This window comes from Macrobrachium nipponense, chromosome 29 (assembly GCF_015104395.2).
Source record: "Macrobrachium nipponense isolate FS-2020 chromosome 29, ASM1510439v2, whole genome shotgun sequence".
In the NCBI taxonomy this organism is placed as follows: domain Eukaryota; kingdom Metazoa; phylum Arthropoda; class Malacostraca; order Decapoda; family Palaemonidae; genus Macrobrachium; species Macrobrachium nipponense.
The window spans coordinates 35,758,467-35,775,884 of NC_061092.1; the positions used below are offsets into that span (position 1 = coordinate 35,758,467).

The following is a 17,418-nucleotide window of genomic DNA, read 5'->3' on the forward strand; positions in this document are numbered from 1 at the left end:
GAAATTTTCCAGATCTCCAGAGCTGTGCCAGTAACTACTTTCAAACCCTTTCCTTTGTTTATTTCTTGTCCTATTCCTTCCCGTATTCAGCTTTCATATATTGTGGTTAACTCATCATTGACCAAGTCTCCAAATTCTTCAATTAATTGAATATGTGTTATTCTTAACAGACATAGAGCTTCTCAACTTTTCCTTTTTTGTTAGGTACTCCAGAGCATCTTCAAATATCACTTTCTCAATTGGTCCAAGAGCCATAACAATGTCAATATCTTTGTTTTATGTCAGATTTTCCCATACTGGTGTTAGAAAATGGTCTTCTCTCTCTTCTATTTTAGGCACTTTCTGCTTGTATATCCATGTGGTCTAGCTATGTCTGCATGTATGCCCCTTTTCCATGATTTTCTGGCCTTTCTTACTAGTATTTGTCATGCTACCTCCATAACTACATTTTTTATGACTTTGCTTCTCAGCAATTCTTGTCATATGTCCACACCATCTCAATCTTTGAGATTTCAGTTAACTCTATTCGTATATGTAGTACATATTACAATCTTTATATTACAATCCAACTGTGAATTTTAATCATCCGCAGCCATATTAAAGACTTCCATTTCTTATTCACTCTCTGAAATTCCATTACATGTAATCTTTTCTTCTTGATTTTATTTCTTCCACTTTCAAATAATCTTCCTGGTTTTTACGTTTTCTCTTGTTCCTAATTATTAAGAATATTTTCTCTCTTCCCTTATTAAAAACTGAATGGCCTATACTGCTCAATAATATTTAAAAACATTAAAATTTCCACCGCTTATATGGCTGTCAACATTAAAACCAGGTTAAATATCTTTTCAAAATGAAGATTACCAATATTATCACAATATAAAATGTACCAGATAAGATATAAGTCCAAGAAGTGTTTTGGAAATCTATCTTGTTTGTGTTTGAATGCACACTGGGAATTCTGGAGGTTTTTGGGGCTTCCATCCACCTCCCCTTCCTTTCTCTTTTCCATCACTTTCCTCCTTCTACTTCCCCATTCCCTTCTGGCTTCTACTTCCCCCTCTCCATCACTGTTTCCCCCCTCCCCCATAAATGGGGGCTTGTGCTACCTGTAGATTTTGTTACGAATGTGGTATAGTATAAATTATGGAACTGTTTACGTCTTTCTGAGCTTTTTCTTGCCAGAGAGTTTCAAATCATTTATTTAATCATTACCTTAAGATATCTCGTATTTAATCAATATACCTTAGAAGAAACATAAGAGCATATTTATTAATACACATACATATTCATACATGCAGTCTCCCGGTTATCGGCGATCTGGTTTTATGGTGTCAATAATAGAGTAATGGTGCCGCTCGCCGATAACCAGAGACTGCCTGTATACAGTTGACCCCACAGTTCGCTGACTCACCTATTTGCAGATTTTTCTATGGACTGTAGATACCCAATATTTTCAGAAAATTCACCCATTCACAGTATTTTTCACTGAGAAATATTCACAAATTACTGTATTTGCATATCATTTTCACGACTAAATGTACTTTTGGTGATAAAATTTAAAATATCACGTATAAGCATATTTAGAGGGTTTATAACACACACACACCACACCAGCACACACACACACACATCACACATATATATATATATATATATATATATATATATATATATATATATATATATATATATAAGGTCACAGGTCGTCTAGGCAAGATATATGATGGAACGCTGTCAAGATGTCATGATGGTATAGTATTAAAATAAAAATAAGCTTTTAAACTATCATAATGAATTTATACAAATAAGTAATATAATTCTAAGAACTATACATGTAGTCATCTAAACAACCACAAAACCAGATTTCTAGACTCTTAAGGAGTTGGCCCATAGGATTTGTTCTTAACTATGGGTGAAAACTGGAACATAAGAAATTGGATAGTCAGGTATGAAGAGAGTGAAGGAGATAGATAAAAGGCACAAAGCATTGTAGCTGTAGGTGGGGGGGGGATACTGAAGCCAACACACAGCAAACTGTAATCCTACCCTTACTTTACAATTGTCACAGAACAACCACCTACCACTGATGTACCTTTGACATAAAAAACTGAGTTAAGCAATAATTTTACGGCAGATCGAGGTTTTATTTACTTGACTTTCAATTGTTACATTTTTTATTATAGTTGGGATTCCTGAAATCCAAAGGGGTTAAATACTCCAGACCAGGAAGACACTGCACCCCTACATCACGTTAGGCCCAGATAAGGTTGCAGCTTGTGGAGTTCTACTGCTACTCTTTTGGACATATACACAATACCTAAGACCTATAAATTTTTATTAGTATTGTGGATACAAAAAAATCACTAGGCTAACCCAAACATCAACAGCGAAAATCACACACTCCACAGGGGAAGCAGAGGGAAAAAAAATTTGGCACAAATGTTCTTGTTCCTGATGTGCAGCTCATTTGTCCTAGTCTAGGTATCATTTAGCCTGTTGTTCCTTGAAATTATGATGGCCTAAAAAGAAATAATGTCCCTTTAAGCACCATCAGGGGTAGATTTGTCTAATCGGGCAGTCTAATAAGAAACAAAATAAGGGCTATTGGAAAATGGCATTGGAGCGAGTGAATATCCGCAGACCGCCGATTTTCAAATGAAAAAAATATCAGCTGACAGCGAATTTTTAAGGGGAAAAGTTTGTTAATGTGTGCTATCATAAGAACGTGGCGGAACGGCACTTCGCGCCTTATCCACATAGGTACTATTGAAATATTCTTGGCAAGCTCATTTGTTCTGGCTGCGTGCGCTAGCCTCAGCTTGGTTAAGATCGACTGGGTACTTAGCTGTAACTGCATACCGCGGATATATAAACTACCCACGGCATTTGAATTAACTACGGTACCATTGAATATACAGTACCCACACTTCAATAAAACTGACCCCCCAATTAAAACGATGTGAAAACTTGACAGGCATTTGTCTAAGACAAATTCAAAATTAAGGATATGTACTAAATTGTAGCCTCATAGGCTCATTAGGTTTGACAAATAGGATACCTAGCCTAAATGGTGACCAACAAACGTGGGCGTGCCTGGAAAGGCTAACAGATGATAAGGTAACAGAATTCTTTGTACTTACATACAATGACTTGGTTCCCCACCACGTAAGTCTTCCGGATTAGACATCAGATATTTCAGCAAGGCCGAGAGACACGCACAAATTACAAGCTAGGCTAAACTGAAACAGAGTGATTTCAAGTTTAGAGTTGAAAGGTTAATATGTCAGCGAGTGCGGTATGGCAACTGTAACGGCACCTCCAAAGATATTTAGAGTTCTCCCAATTAAAGATTATTGACCAATTGTTCTTATATTTTTAATATGCAGTCTACAATAAAGTTGCCACAATTAAAATGTTCTTATATTTATAATATGCAGTCTAAAATGCCTGTCAAAATTAAAATGATTTTAGACGGAGTCTAAAATAGTTAAAACAATTAAAATGATTTACCCATAGTCACCTATTTACCATGTGAAGTCTAGAACAGTTATCACATTAAACGATTTACTAATTGTCTCGTTTATAATATGTAGTCTAAAATAAACAATGCCAAGAGAATAAAATGTGCGGGAACGTCTCCTCGAAAGGAAATTGAAACCAACAGTAGGGACAAAAATAAGAGTACTTGCTGGCATAAGGCTGTCTTAATCCATAAAGAACATCAGGGGAACCTGAGATGAGACCACTAGGCCCAAAGAGCAACAGGTACTCCAAAATCAAAACACAGAGACGCAGACGTTGAATTACGTAACTACCATGCTAGGGCGCATCCTTGCAACGCGAATGGATGCACGAATGAGCCCTTCAATCATGAAGATGGTGTATGCAAACGTCTTCGACAAAATACAAACATAGGGAGAAACATATTGTAAGACAGTAAGTACTGACTTATTAGGCAATTAAAGGAAATCTGGGAAATGATCACAAAATTATCCAACTTTCAGCACAATGACTGTACTTTGTTTGTTTGTATGGTGTTTTTACGTTGCATGGAACCAGTGGTTATTCAGCAACGGGATACTTTAATTGATCAAATAGCGACAGAAATACAGAACTGCATTTGCGATGACTGATGGCTTGTGGGAATTAATGTTTTTATTTTTCTTCTTAATTACCAGACAGGTATGAGGGTAGGCTAACCATGTTTGACCGTTTCTGAGAATAAGGAATTTCCCACAATCCTTAATTCATTCGGCGTGAATGAAGACAATTTGTTCTTAAACGACATATTTAGGTCTTATATTGGGCAGTTATTCCTGTCTCGGTCTTTTCACAAACGCACACACAGTGAGTATCATCTGAAAATCCTGCAAAATACATTGAATGGTTAGTTAATTTTAAATGAACATCTTTATATAGGCAAGAATGGTACAAAAAAACAATGATGATATATCCCAAAATATTTAATGAGAGAACTGAATATATTAATGGTCAAATTTTACAAATCGCATCTTAACTCTAAGCCTAAGTAATGACTGATTGTTGTTACAGACTAGGTCTATCTGAAAATACATGTAAATAACTTGACTGTAAGTACAACTACAGTACTCTTCTATTACCAATGCCATGGATATGGTCAAAGCTAAAATAAAATTCACTAACAATAACTTTGGTCTGTAATCGTGTTCGATGCGCTACCTCTCTGAACGCGCACTAAATCAGAGTCTGCAGTCTGCAGCAGTTACCTACCCAAGGTTTCTGTCATTGATTCACTGAGTCACAAGTGGTCAGGCATTTTCGTCCCATCGAAGCGCGGTAGTATTTCGTTTGGCGTCATTTCAATAAAAAAAAAAAAAAAAAAAACCTATCTACTCGTGGTACTGGTTTGTGCCATCCTAAAAAACACCATTTCTTCTTTCTTTCAACGGAATATACATGTTTATACTGTATATATAACAGTGTTTACCAGTTAAATATGCGTGTGTATAAATATTTTTCCAGTATATTACACGTACATAAATCTTTTGCATATATTGTACACGCATTTCTTGTCGATTTACCATTGGAATATAAATACATATATACAACGTAACTGCCAGCCAGTGAAATATACATATACATAAAAAATTATACAAAGTTTCCATTAAGAAATGTATATAATTTTTTGTTTTCAAATTGCTCATAAAAACTCATAAATTTAGATGATTTTGCCGACTTCTCAATTAGATATATCTCCTACTGTCAAATTGCATTCAAATTTGCCTATAGGTTTTGGAAAATTTAAAATATATATAAAAGATTGTCGAAATGCCATATTATATATATATATATATATATATACATATATATATCTATATATATATATATATATATATATATATATATATATATATATATATATATACATATATATACTATATAATATTTCTATATATATATATATATAATATATATATTTATTTTCAACAAATCACTGGGTGAGAAGAAATCACTTGTACCTGAACCCTGATGAGGTGTAGAAATACATGAAAGCGCGGTTGGTTTAAGTAATTTCTTTTCACCCTTCTCCTGGCTGTATGAATATATTGATATATTATATATAATATATTATATAGATAGATAATATATATATATATATCTATATATATAATATATGTATATATATATATATAATATATATATATATATATATATATATATTAATATATAATATATATATATATATTCAAACTGCCAATAAAACAGACATCAATAACACGACTATGTCGATTTCAATTAAATATTATATTTAAAAATCGTCAAACACATCGCATAACGTTTTTTCTTATCAAACTGACGATGGAATATAAAAAACACGTGTATATATATATATATATATATATATATATATATATATATATATATATATATATATATATATCAAACGTTCAAGAAACGTTTCCAGCAGCCGAATCATCATCTGTTGACCGTCTTCTTGATTTTGTTCTGCATCTGCCTGCAACTCTGGCGGAACTCTCTCTTCCACACGGAGATGATACTCGACTTCGCCTTGCAGGCTGTTCCGTCACCCGTCTCCCCGTCTCTCCCGTTCCTCCGGCATCCATCTCGGCCTCCGTCTGCTCCCTCATCCGTGAAAAGGACGGAACACTAAGAATGGAACGAATGGAAAGAAAAGGAAAATGCGTCTAGGTTAGTCGGCGCTTAGTGCAGTTGCTGAAGTAGTGGTTTGTGGGGGGGTTGGGCTGTGAGATATTAATCCTTCACCCGGTTAAAAGTAAGGATTATGCTACCTATTTATTGATGCAAAGGATAAACGATCGTATACTATGAACCTGTGAGACTCCTAAAACTTCCTTAATTAATTAGGATTATTCTGTTTGTCTGTTAATTGATGCAAAATGTACTTGATATAGTAAACCCTGTGAGTCTTCTACAATTACAAAAGTTAATAAAGTTTGTGTTTCTTATAAAGCAACAGACACAAAAAATATAGTTGGTATATTAATGTTCTGTATTACCCAAATTATATGAGGATTTAGTTTCATACTCATCAACAAATGTAAATAGTAGTGAGGATATTGTGACGTTACAAAACTCCTTTATTACCCGAGTTACCAAGGATTATGTAGTTGTCTCATAACAAACACAAAATAGCTACTTGGTATATTCCAAACCTGGAAGGCTACTTATGAATGCAGTTAGCAACTGTATATTTAGAACCTGCAAAGCTAATCCTTTGTATTACCATAAGTATTAAAGCAGGTATTAAAGGAACCGTATGGCCTGATCAGCATGACAGGTTAAAAAAATGCCGCAGGGAAAAACTAATATGTAATATACCTAGAGACAAATAAAATTGAATAAAAACAATATATTTAACACGTTTTAAACATTTAAGAACTTACATAAGCCATAGCAACAATATTCATGGACACCAAGGAAAACTTTTATTATATTACTGTGAATCGAGTAGTTTTGATATATCGATATACTGCCGCAATTTTATTATCATCATTACTCTGTTATCATTATCATCACTGTTCACAATGTGGTTACACTCTTATAAAGGTTCCAGGGAATAAAATGTCCCTGTGTTTTAACAAGACAAGGCACAAGAAAAGATGAAAGTAAGTGTAAAACCGAAAAGCTCATATAATCAAATAAACTAATAGGGAAATAAATAAACAACAGTTTATGATGAATAAATAGGTGCTGTAAAGGAAAGTACGTATATCTGAATGTAACACACAACCCCCAACCCGCTCCCATACTCCCAATTTGTATGTGGTCTCGATCATTGTCTCAAGACAACTCACCATGTAGTGGAGTTCTCGTTGTCTGTGATGTCCACGGGTACCTTTGCTGTTTGTGAAGATAGGCATGGCATATATAGGCTCCTCTCCGTATTTGGATCCCTGGCAAAAGAGGGAGACGTTATTCATCATATAATAAACATGAGATTAAAAAGAGATACATTGAGATGTGAAGTCTGTTTCTACGAGTGGTGAAAGATGGGCAATAGGAAGTCTCTTAACCTGACGTGTTACGACAGTGCTGGATGAAGTTACTGGTCTTTTAATCAGAAATACATTCAAATATGAAGTCCGTCCTCTGATACCTAGAACTGCATTAGTCTATGAAAAAGATGAGAGAGCTTATAATGAGGGTGTGAAGATACTGCTTTTCAGTAGTGATGACCATAAGTGGTGGTCTACCCTAAGTTCTCACTCTTTTGAGTTGATTCTAGTATGCTTCCCCTTGTAGGAACTTATAGAACTGCTGTTCATTGTTCTAAACAGAAGGCAGGACTTTTGGCTCAAGTCTCTGTGAGCAAACAGTGTGGTGAGTTCTGGTGTTGCCTCAGTCATGCTTTCCATAACCTGAGTCTGTTCATGGCCTCCGGATCAAGAGAAGTCAAAACTTTGCTTCTGGGGACTGATAATTATGGCGGTATACTCGTAGATCTTACTGGGATATGTTCCATCTTTTTTCTTTAAAGACTGCTTATTTCGTTGCTCCTAAGAACACTACTATTTTCAAAAAGTTAGCTGAACTTGCAAATTTTTCTTTTGTCTGGAGAAAGGGCAACACTGCTCTATCACGTAAAGGACTAAGCCCATCCTCATGCTCATCAGAATACGAGTATATGCTGGTTTCAATTACCCCTGCTTTATCTAACGTTATTGAGAATCTGTTCTCTAAACACCTTTGCAGGTGTGTTGTAGGTAAAGCTATCAGCATCACAGTTTGGGTTTCGAAAAGGGCTTGGTGCTTGTGATGCAATCTTGTCAATACTACCGTCTTGCAGTGTTCTTGATGAGGGAGCAAAGGCAAGCATGGTTGGTTTAGATTTTAGTACAGCCTTTGAGTGTTAGTTACAAAGCATTTACCTACAAGCTTAAGGGTATTGGGAATTGGTGGATCTTTTATTAATACTATTCTTAATGTATTTCTATTAAGGGCCAGTATAGTGGCTTTAGTAATGTCATTTCAGGTATTCCTCAAGGTAGTGTTCTTGGATCTTTGCTATTCATTGCCTATACTAGTGACATGTGGCAAGGTCTGGAGAACAAATAGGTTGCATAAGTGAACGATCCTGGGTCTGTGGTTGCAGAATCCTTGAATACATATCTGGGACGAATTCAATAGTGGAGTAGGCTTTGGGGGCAAAGTATGATAATCAGTCGATCTAAAACATTCTTGTCTTTCCATCCTGATTGACACTTAAATGGTACTGGTTTAACGTTGCTCTTAAGATTTCAGTTGTAACTTTTGACAAGAAATTTACTTTTGAGAATCAAGTGCTTAATATTACTTCCTCTGTTTCTCAAAAAGCTGGTATCTCGTAGAAATGTTTTCGAATGTTTCATGACTAAGCTACTTTATCTAAGTGTTTCCTCTTGTTTGGAGTACTGTTCCCCGGCGTGGTCTTTTGGTACTAACTGTCTTCTCCAACAGACAGACAGTTTGTCAACTGTCTTTGCTAACTCTTGGGGTTGACCTGTGGTATAGACGTAAAGTGAGTTCGTTATGTTTGGTGCATAAAATGTAATACAGCACAAACATCCTCTGCACTCTTCTTTACCTAACTTGGCTGTTTTTCCTCGCAATACTAGGCTGCTTGCATTTTCTAGTATCACATTTAATACTACCCAGGTTGCTAGGATTTTTACTTTGGCTATGTCTATAACGTAGAATAGTTTGCTCAGTGAAGTTGTGGAATCTTCTGACCTTCAAATGTTTAAGTTAGGTGAAAACTAATTCCTGCTTTTTACTGATGTCTTCGGAATTCATTGTACTGGTGTCATTTTCTACTCCCTCATATTTATTTGGCAACTTTTCATGTAACTTGTCTCTCTCTGCAAGTTGATTTTCCCTTCCATTGGAACTTATTATATCCATTAATGTTTTCAACTACAGATTTAAATAATGAAAGAAATAAGGAAGACGCCCATCTTTCTTTAGAAAGTCAAAGATGATATAGTAATAAAGATACTATTTGGTCCTCCTATAGTCTTACAACAAAAATTTATCAGGAGATTAAATCTTTTCTGTCATAATTGCTCACAAAGATATATAACAGTATGCCTTTTGATTAAAAAAGTATGAGATATGAAGTCCCTTTAGACAAAAGTAACTAACAAGAGCTTTTATACTAATTATGATGGAGCATTTTTACTGGAGGACATGTGTAAGAGTACCCCCAAAACGAAAGAAAGGAAATAATTCTACGTGCATAACAAAGTGAAGACAAAGGTATCTTCTGTATAAGAAAATGAAGAGGCAGTGATGACTTTGGGGACGAAAGCATATGAGAGAGAGAGAGAGAGAGAGAGAGAGAGAGAGAGAGAGAGAGAGAGAGAGAGTGATTACTCCAGAACACCCTATTTTACTTTAATCAGTACTAAAGAAAGGGAGGCACGAGTGAATACAAAGTAATATTCTTACCTTATAAAGTGTTTCATCACTCATACTTCTTTTGCGGTATAGGCCTGTAAGTTCAGAAGTGTCTGTCGGGCAGTGGCCGAGTGACAATGGCTCATTGTTGTTATAACCTCCAGGGACATGTAAGTTATAAGATGATCGAGAAGTTATTCGAATGGTGGGAGGATTGGCATCTCCGTCGCTGTATACAGAATCTGGCGAACATCTCGAACTAGCAGTCATGTCCATGGAATTTGTTGGGCTGCTTCTGCTGTCATTAGGTAAGTGAGGACTACTGCCAGATACGCAGTCGTCGTCTGAAAAATCACAGTTACCGTTGAGTCCTGCGTAACTTTTGGCCAAGCCCCTGGTGTCCCCTGAGTTACCAAGTGCATCATTCAGAATGCTGCCTTCTGACTCTGAGTTTGGAGGAGGAGCAGGCGGGGGCTTTTTGGGTCTGCGCAGACTGTATCGGATATGAGCCTGACGCTGGAACTCAGATGTCATGGCTGCTTCTTCACCTTTCTCATTGCAAGAAAGAGGATCAACCACAGATGTTCGCTTGACTTTGTTAATTATATGAGGAGGCTTTGGGGCAACAGATGGCTTAATCAGATCCCTTTTTGATAAGTCACTGTTGCTTCTGACTGGAGGCTTTGGGGTCAGTTTGTTTTCTGATTTCTTCTTCTTCAGTGGAACTGCATATACTGGAGCAGCTGATGGACTTGGCATTTCCAGTTTTTCATTACAGTCCCCATTTTCATTTGGTGTTACATCTTCACATCTGTTCTCTTTACTACTCTTATATATATCATAGGCAAAAGTTCTAGGGGGCTTTCTAGGGGGAGGCCCCATGGGCAAAGAATCAGTTTCTAGATGCTCTACATTTTCTGGCCTCTTACCACTTGGAGGTTTGGTAAAACAGCCTTTGCCGTCTAGTTCATCACAGAGACTGTAGTCTTCGGAGTGTAACTTATCAACAGTAATGCTGGACTTTGATTTTTGTTTCTTTAGCAGAGGGGACCTTACAGAACCACTGGCTGGTGAATTTTCCAGTGAAACATCTGATGACTGAGGTGATAACAATGGATCCATGGATTTATGTAAACCTACAGAAATGTGACTTCTTCTTCCCTCATTATCGAAGGATGATGTTGGAATGACGGACATATCTTGGCTATAATCTTCTGGCGAGGTAGTGTTTTTACCCGAATCCTGCAAGACTGGAGGACCAGGTGGTGACGGAGCAATACCCTTTTTGTGAAATATCAAGCCTGCAGTTGCAGATCGCCGTCTTGGTGGACGAGCAGGTGGACTAGTTTCTTCAGGTGTAGGTTCCCCTCTGTTTTTAGTTTCTGGTGACCTTGAAGATTCTTTTACTAAAGCGGCATTGCTACCAGAATCGGATGACCGCGTAGAACTCTTAACTAAAGCAATGTCAGCAACAGCTTTTGCCATTGATACGGTACCTGACCCTCCAACAGGAAAGCCTGTAACAGAGGATAGTTTCTCATTTACTGGCAATTTTGCTATAGCTTCCATCTTTGCAGTACAAGGATCCACACGTGCATTTTGCTTATCATGCTCTTTATCTGAGGAGACTTTTTCTTTCTTCGTCTTAATTTCCTTGTCATGCTTTGACGAGAAGCTGAATTTTCTGAGCACCTTGGGTTTTTCTTTATTTTTCATATTCTTAACAACATTCGCCACAATTTTTTGCTTTCCTTCAAAAGGAGATGAGCTTTTTGGGTCTCTGTGACCATAAAGATTGTCACTACTTTTCTGTCGACTCATTCTATCAAAAAAATTTACCCTCCCATTTTCAGGTTTAACACTATTTCCTGCATTATTTGATAAGCTTTCATTTCTTTCAATACTCGGATCTCTGCTGATCATAACATTCCCATGAGATCTTGAGCGGATATGGCCTAGAAATTTTTCTCTCCTGCTAGGGCTATCCACTACCCTTTCTGCGGTCTCAGTTTTAATAGTCTTTTCTTCAGGACCTATTCCCCCATTGAATGACTTAAAAACTGGAATTCGCCTGACAACACTAGGCTTTGAGTCACTGGTGAAATTATCGGAAACCTTCCTGCTGGGTGTTACTTTCAGCGAGTCTTCAGACACTTCAGATTTCTCAGAACTTATTTTCCTGCTCTTAATGTTGTCTACTGAAAGTTTCTTGGGTGACAGAGCCTTGGTGACTTTTGACCCTGATAGCATGGGAGATACAATATCTGAGAAGATAGACTTTGTCTTTGAAACACTACCGTTTGGAGAATGTTTCCTCGTTTTACTAAAACATTCATTCTCTTTGTCGACAGAATTCGCTAGTCTTTCTCCTGTCACACCATTATGAAAACTCCTGTCTTTTTCACTGATGATCAGAGAGGAAGCCCTCGCTCTTCCTGGGGTTGTGGTCGTTTTGGATGCGGGCGTGCGCGAACATAGCTTTATGGCCTCTGGCGTCTGCTCAAACTTCCCTCTCATAGCCTGGACGCTGACACGAGACTCCACCTCCATCTTGGAGAAGAATCAATGACCTGTGGACAAATAATCAAATTATAATTCTTCATTGCGAAAGAATCTACTTGCTTATACTAAATAATGTAGGTAGTTGACAATATCGAAATAAACATTGCTTCAAAATCAAGTACTTATTATTATTATATTTCAGAATTAGAAAGCACTCATATGAAATGAACCTACAAACAGAGCTTATACAGAGACTAGAATTTCTATGTGAAAAAACAAGAAATAGCAAATACACAAAGACAGCTTAACAGTAACAACAATAAATGTTCTGCAAAACATGGAGCGCACACAAATACCTGGGGATCAAGATCTCACTGCCCCTGTGAGCTCGGGATGAGGATTTTAGGGGAGCATATATAGATCTACTTACTAACTCGTCAATAGCCACTGCCTTGCTTACCCAAGCCTTACATAGGTGAGAAGCTTTTGGGAGTTAGCATACATACTCACTGACTATCTTTAATAAATCTATCTTACAAGTACTAAAGGTGCTAATGCTGCAATGCAATATAGGGAAGATGTCCAAACAGGAAATCTTCCAACAATAGCATAAAAATCATTTCCCACTTTTGGAGAAATCAAACTGCTCTTTGAAAAGAATTCTGTCTAACAAAAAAAAACCTGTCCCTATGCAGTAAAAAAAATCTCTAACTTGTGATTTTCACAGATTTCTCTGTTAAAGGAGTCGCTGGACCAAGGGTTTAATAATTCAGTATTGCAGGAGAGTGCCTGAAGCATAAAAACTATGTATTGCACAATGATTATATTATTATTGTTATTCTGTTTAAAAGAATGGTTGTGTTTAGCGAATTAATTTCATTGATAACCCCTCTATTCTTCTTCTTAAGCGCTTTTCCGGCTCAGCAATATTATTTAAATAACTGGACAATATTCACATTGTTGTTTAATAGAAAGGAAGCGGGAAAGCTTTCTTTAAATAAATAAATAAAACATTGCTGCATCTTTTCTGTTAAATGCCAATATAAATATTGACCAATATGAATATTGCTGAGCCAGAAAAGCGATTAATAAGAACGATAGGAAAGTTATCATATAAAATTAAATCGGTACACACGGCCATTCTTTTTAACAGAATATGTTTGAAAGATTGCCTTCCTCCAAGATATATTATTATTATTATTATTATTATTATTATTATTATTATTATTATTATTATTATTATTATTATTTTGAAGCTCTCAGTATCGAATGGCACAAGAGAGAATGCTGATTATTATATTATTATTATTATTATTATTATTATTATTATTATTATTATTATTATTATTATTATTATTATTATTATTATTATTATTATTATTCATCTTCAGCGTCCCTCAGCTACAGGCTCAGGAACTGAGCCGCCGAATTGTAGAAATATAGGCCAATGCAACAGAGACCAAGCCCCCAGGTTATCGTCTGCCAACACAAACATCTGTTGCGACAAAAGCCAGTGGCACTGTCCGCTATGCAATGTTAGCTGGCTGTGTATATTCGTTGTTTTTCCTTTCGCTATCTTCAAAACAGAAAGATCACATACGGCATCATCATGGAAGCAGTTGCGTCTATATTTCTACCTTCTATTTCCTTATTATGTGTAATTGAATACATATTTCCTTCTTGTTATGCGAATTGAATACATATTTCCTTCTGCTTACGTGTAACTGAATATATATATTTTCTACTTGTTATGTGTAATTGGATATGTATTTCTTTCTTCTAGTGTGCAATTAAATCTACATGTGTTCTGATATGGGCTCAATAAGTAAATGGACTTTAATCAAAATAATAATATAATAATAACAATAATGATGGAGATATTAAAATGCGCAAATGTGTACAGAAAAATATGTTGAAGATGGGAGCTGAGCAGGGACTCAGAAACTCCCACACGCGTCTTTTCAATTCAGACTATTGTTCAAAGTGGCAAGTACTCACTGGCGGGTTGTATTCTTGAAGCGTTTTACAACAACAACAAAATACTCATTAGAATAGAATATTGAATTTAGGCCAAAGGCCAAGCGCTGGGACCTCTGTGCTCATTCAGCGCTGAAAGGGAAAAATGACAGTGAAAAGATTTGAAAGGTATAACAGGAGGGGAACCTCGCCGTTGCACTATGAAACCATTGTTAGAAACGGTGGACAGTCAAATGGAAAAGAATATGAACGTAGGTACAGTACAAAGAATGAAACAGGCTGCAGCTAGGGGCCGAAGGGACGCTGTAGAGACTCTTACATAATGCCTACAGCGAACCACGTGAGGTGCACTGACGGCATTAATCTCTTACGGGGCAAAGTACTCATTAGTGGGTTGTAGTATAGGCGTTTAAAAAAAAAAGTCCTCATTAGTGGGTCGTATTCCTGAAACGTCTTACAGCTACAATTATAATATATCAATAATAATATTGAACATTTCTTCAGGGCGTACTATATGAAAAGCAACTTGTATCTATAGTTTCTCTTTATGAAACAAAGATAATCAATAGTAATAAAAAAATAAACATAGATTGAAAACAATACTCAAAGCGAAGCAAGATAGATGGGGGTAAAGTAGTCCGTTGAATCTTATATTGATAAAACACGAGACAATCCTGATAGATTTTTTCCCCTAGCGGCAGCATAGCAATGGATGAGTTGAACGGCCGCGGAATGAAGGATATGATCGTTCAACGCCAATCAACCGGCTGGAGTGCGTTGGAAGGCACAACGTGTACTTATCTATTCATCTATCTCCTTACTTTTACTGATTTCCTTACGTTTATTTACTCATTTATTTACTTATTTCCTTAGCTTTGTGACTGAGTATTAACAATAAAGAATTCACTCTGTTTTTTGCAAAATTATATTTTTCTTACAGAACGCCATGAAGGCCTGAAATCGATCATATGGACTGGAACGCCCTTGCGGCCGTTTCCAGAGAAAGCTATTGTGCTCCTTTAGACCCAAAACAGTGAAACATGTACCCAGTGGTTAGTCGACTGATGTAGGGTGTCGACAAGGTAGGTAAGGTACTGGGGCTAGCAACTTCCTCATTCTGTATACTTATGTGGGGACGGTGGTGAGAGACGCTGTCTGACCGCGGAGTGGACGATGGCAAGTTCTTCATCTGCGGACTATCGATGCTACACAAAAATGAATTGTGTGTACGTGTGTATATATATATGTATGTATGTATGTATATACATATATATATTTATGTATGTATGTATGTATATATATATATGTATGTATATATGTATGTATGTATGTATGTATGTATATAGATATATATATATATATATATATATATATATATATATATATATGTATATATATCAACTTTATCACTTCATCACTTACACGAGTGTTCTGTGCATTAATACAATTACTAAAGTGCTTCCCTCAGCACTTAGTTAAATTTCCTTTAGGTGAAATAAATTCCCAAGGAATAGAGACCTCGATATTAGACGTTATTTGTGGCTTAATTTGCGTGTATGTGAATGGCCACATTTTCAAGATTTATTGCAATTCGGCCACATTACAGGGGTGCCCAAAAATGGCCCAAATGGTAATAGGCTTCCTTTGAGTATTTTTTGGAGGTCAAATGGACTTTTCCTTCAAACTGAAAATAACGCAGACTAATGGCAAGCAATTGGTCAATTGGTCACTTGCAATTCGGCCATATTGCAGGGGTGCCCTAAAGTCAAAGTCCTTTTGACTTCCAAAACACACCCAGCCGTACCATTCAGGCCATTTTTGGACATACCTTAATATGGCCAAATTGCAGTCAAGCGTGCAAATGTGGCCATTTTCCTGCATAGTGACCAATTGCTTGCCATCAGTGACAAAATTGACACGCACCCAAATTAAACCACAGGCTTCATTTAATATCGAAGTCCCTCTACCCTGGGAGTGACTTTCACTCAGAGGGAATCGTATTATAATCAGGTGCTCCCCTCAGCACTTGATCAATTCCCTCTGGGTGCAAGTTATTCCTTGGGGGGTTGAGATCTCTGTATTAAATTATAACTGTGGCTTAATTTCTGAGTGTGTTTGTGTGTGTGTGTGTGTAGAAATTTTGTCACTTATACACGTGTAACTTTAGTCTGCCGATTATGGTACACGTAAAATGTCCTAAAAATATATAAAAAATGGAAAAGGATGGATTGTATGTGCCCACCAAAAAAATAATAGTGAATAAATAAAACAAAAACTTGAAAAAAATATAAAAGGTGGATTGTATGCCGTCACAAAAAAAAAATAAATACAAAACCTTTAAAAATTAAACAAAAATGAATGAAAAATGTGGACTGTATATCCTCACAAAAAAAATAAACAAAACCTTTAAAAAATAATAAAAATGCAAAAGGTGGAATGTATATCCTAAATAATAAAAAAGGTCGCAAGTGTGTCAGTGACTAAAATCACACACGCAAATTAAGCCACAAATAACGTTTAATATCGAGGTCTCTATTCCTTGGGAATTTATTTCACCCAAGGGGAATTTATTCAAGTGCTGGGGGAAGCACAATTTATAATTTCCCTTTGGTGAGAGTTATTCCCAAGGTATAGACACCTCGATATTAGACGTTATTTGTGGCTTAATTTGCGTGTGTGAATTTCGTCACTTACACGATTGCGACCTTTTTTTATTTTCTTAATTTATTTTTTTTATTTTGGAGGATATACACTCCCTTTTTGCATTTTTATTATTATTTTAAAGGTTTTGTTTATTTTTTTCCTTTGTGAGGGCATAGTTTACATTTTTAATTTTTGTTTATTTTTATAAGGTTTTGTGTTTTATATTTTTTTTCTGGCGACCGTCAACCTTTTGCATTTTCTATTTTTTTTTCTAAGGACATTTTACGTTTGCCATAATCGGCAAACTAAAGTCACACATGTGTAAGTGACACAGTTACCACACTTACACACCCTCAGAAATTAAGCCACAGTTATCATTTAATACCGAGTTCTCTA

At 36.2% G+C, this 17,418-nt stretch overlaps 1 protein-coding gene across 6 annotated transcripts in view; it reads right to left on the reverse strand.

The window, feature by feature from the left end:
• Positions 1 to 5,886: 5,886 nt before the first annotated feature.
• The window catches only part of LOC135206241 (uncharacterized), a 76,505-nt gene continuing 64,973 nt past the window's right edge, over positions 5,887 to 17,418 (reverse strand). For 3 of the 6 annotated variants that reach the window (XM_064237617.1, XM_064237618.1, XM_064237619.1), the window contains 3 exons: positions 9,952 to 12,470; positions 7,320 to 7,418; positions 5,887 to 6,150 (listed from right to left, as the gene is read on the reverse strand). In XM_064237617.1, coding sequence (XP_064093687.1) covers positions 5,959 to 6,150; positions 7,320 to 7,418; positions 9,952 to 12,450 — 2,790 coding nt within the window. In that variant the 5' untranslated portion in view covers positions 12,451 to 12,470 and the 3' untranslated portion in view covers positions 5,887 to 5,958. The remainder of the gene's footprint in view (positions 6,151 to 7,319; positions 7,419 to 9,951; positions 12,471 to 17,418) is intronic. The other 3 variants (XM_064237615.1, XM_064237616.1, XM_064237620.1) reach the window with 2 other exon arrangements.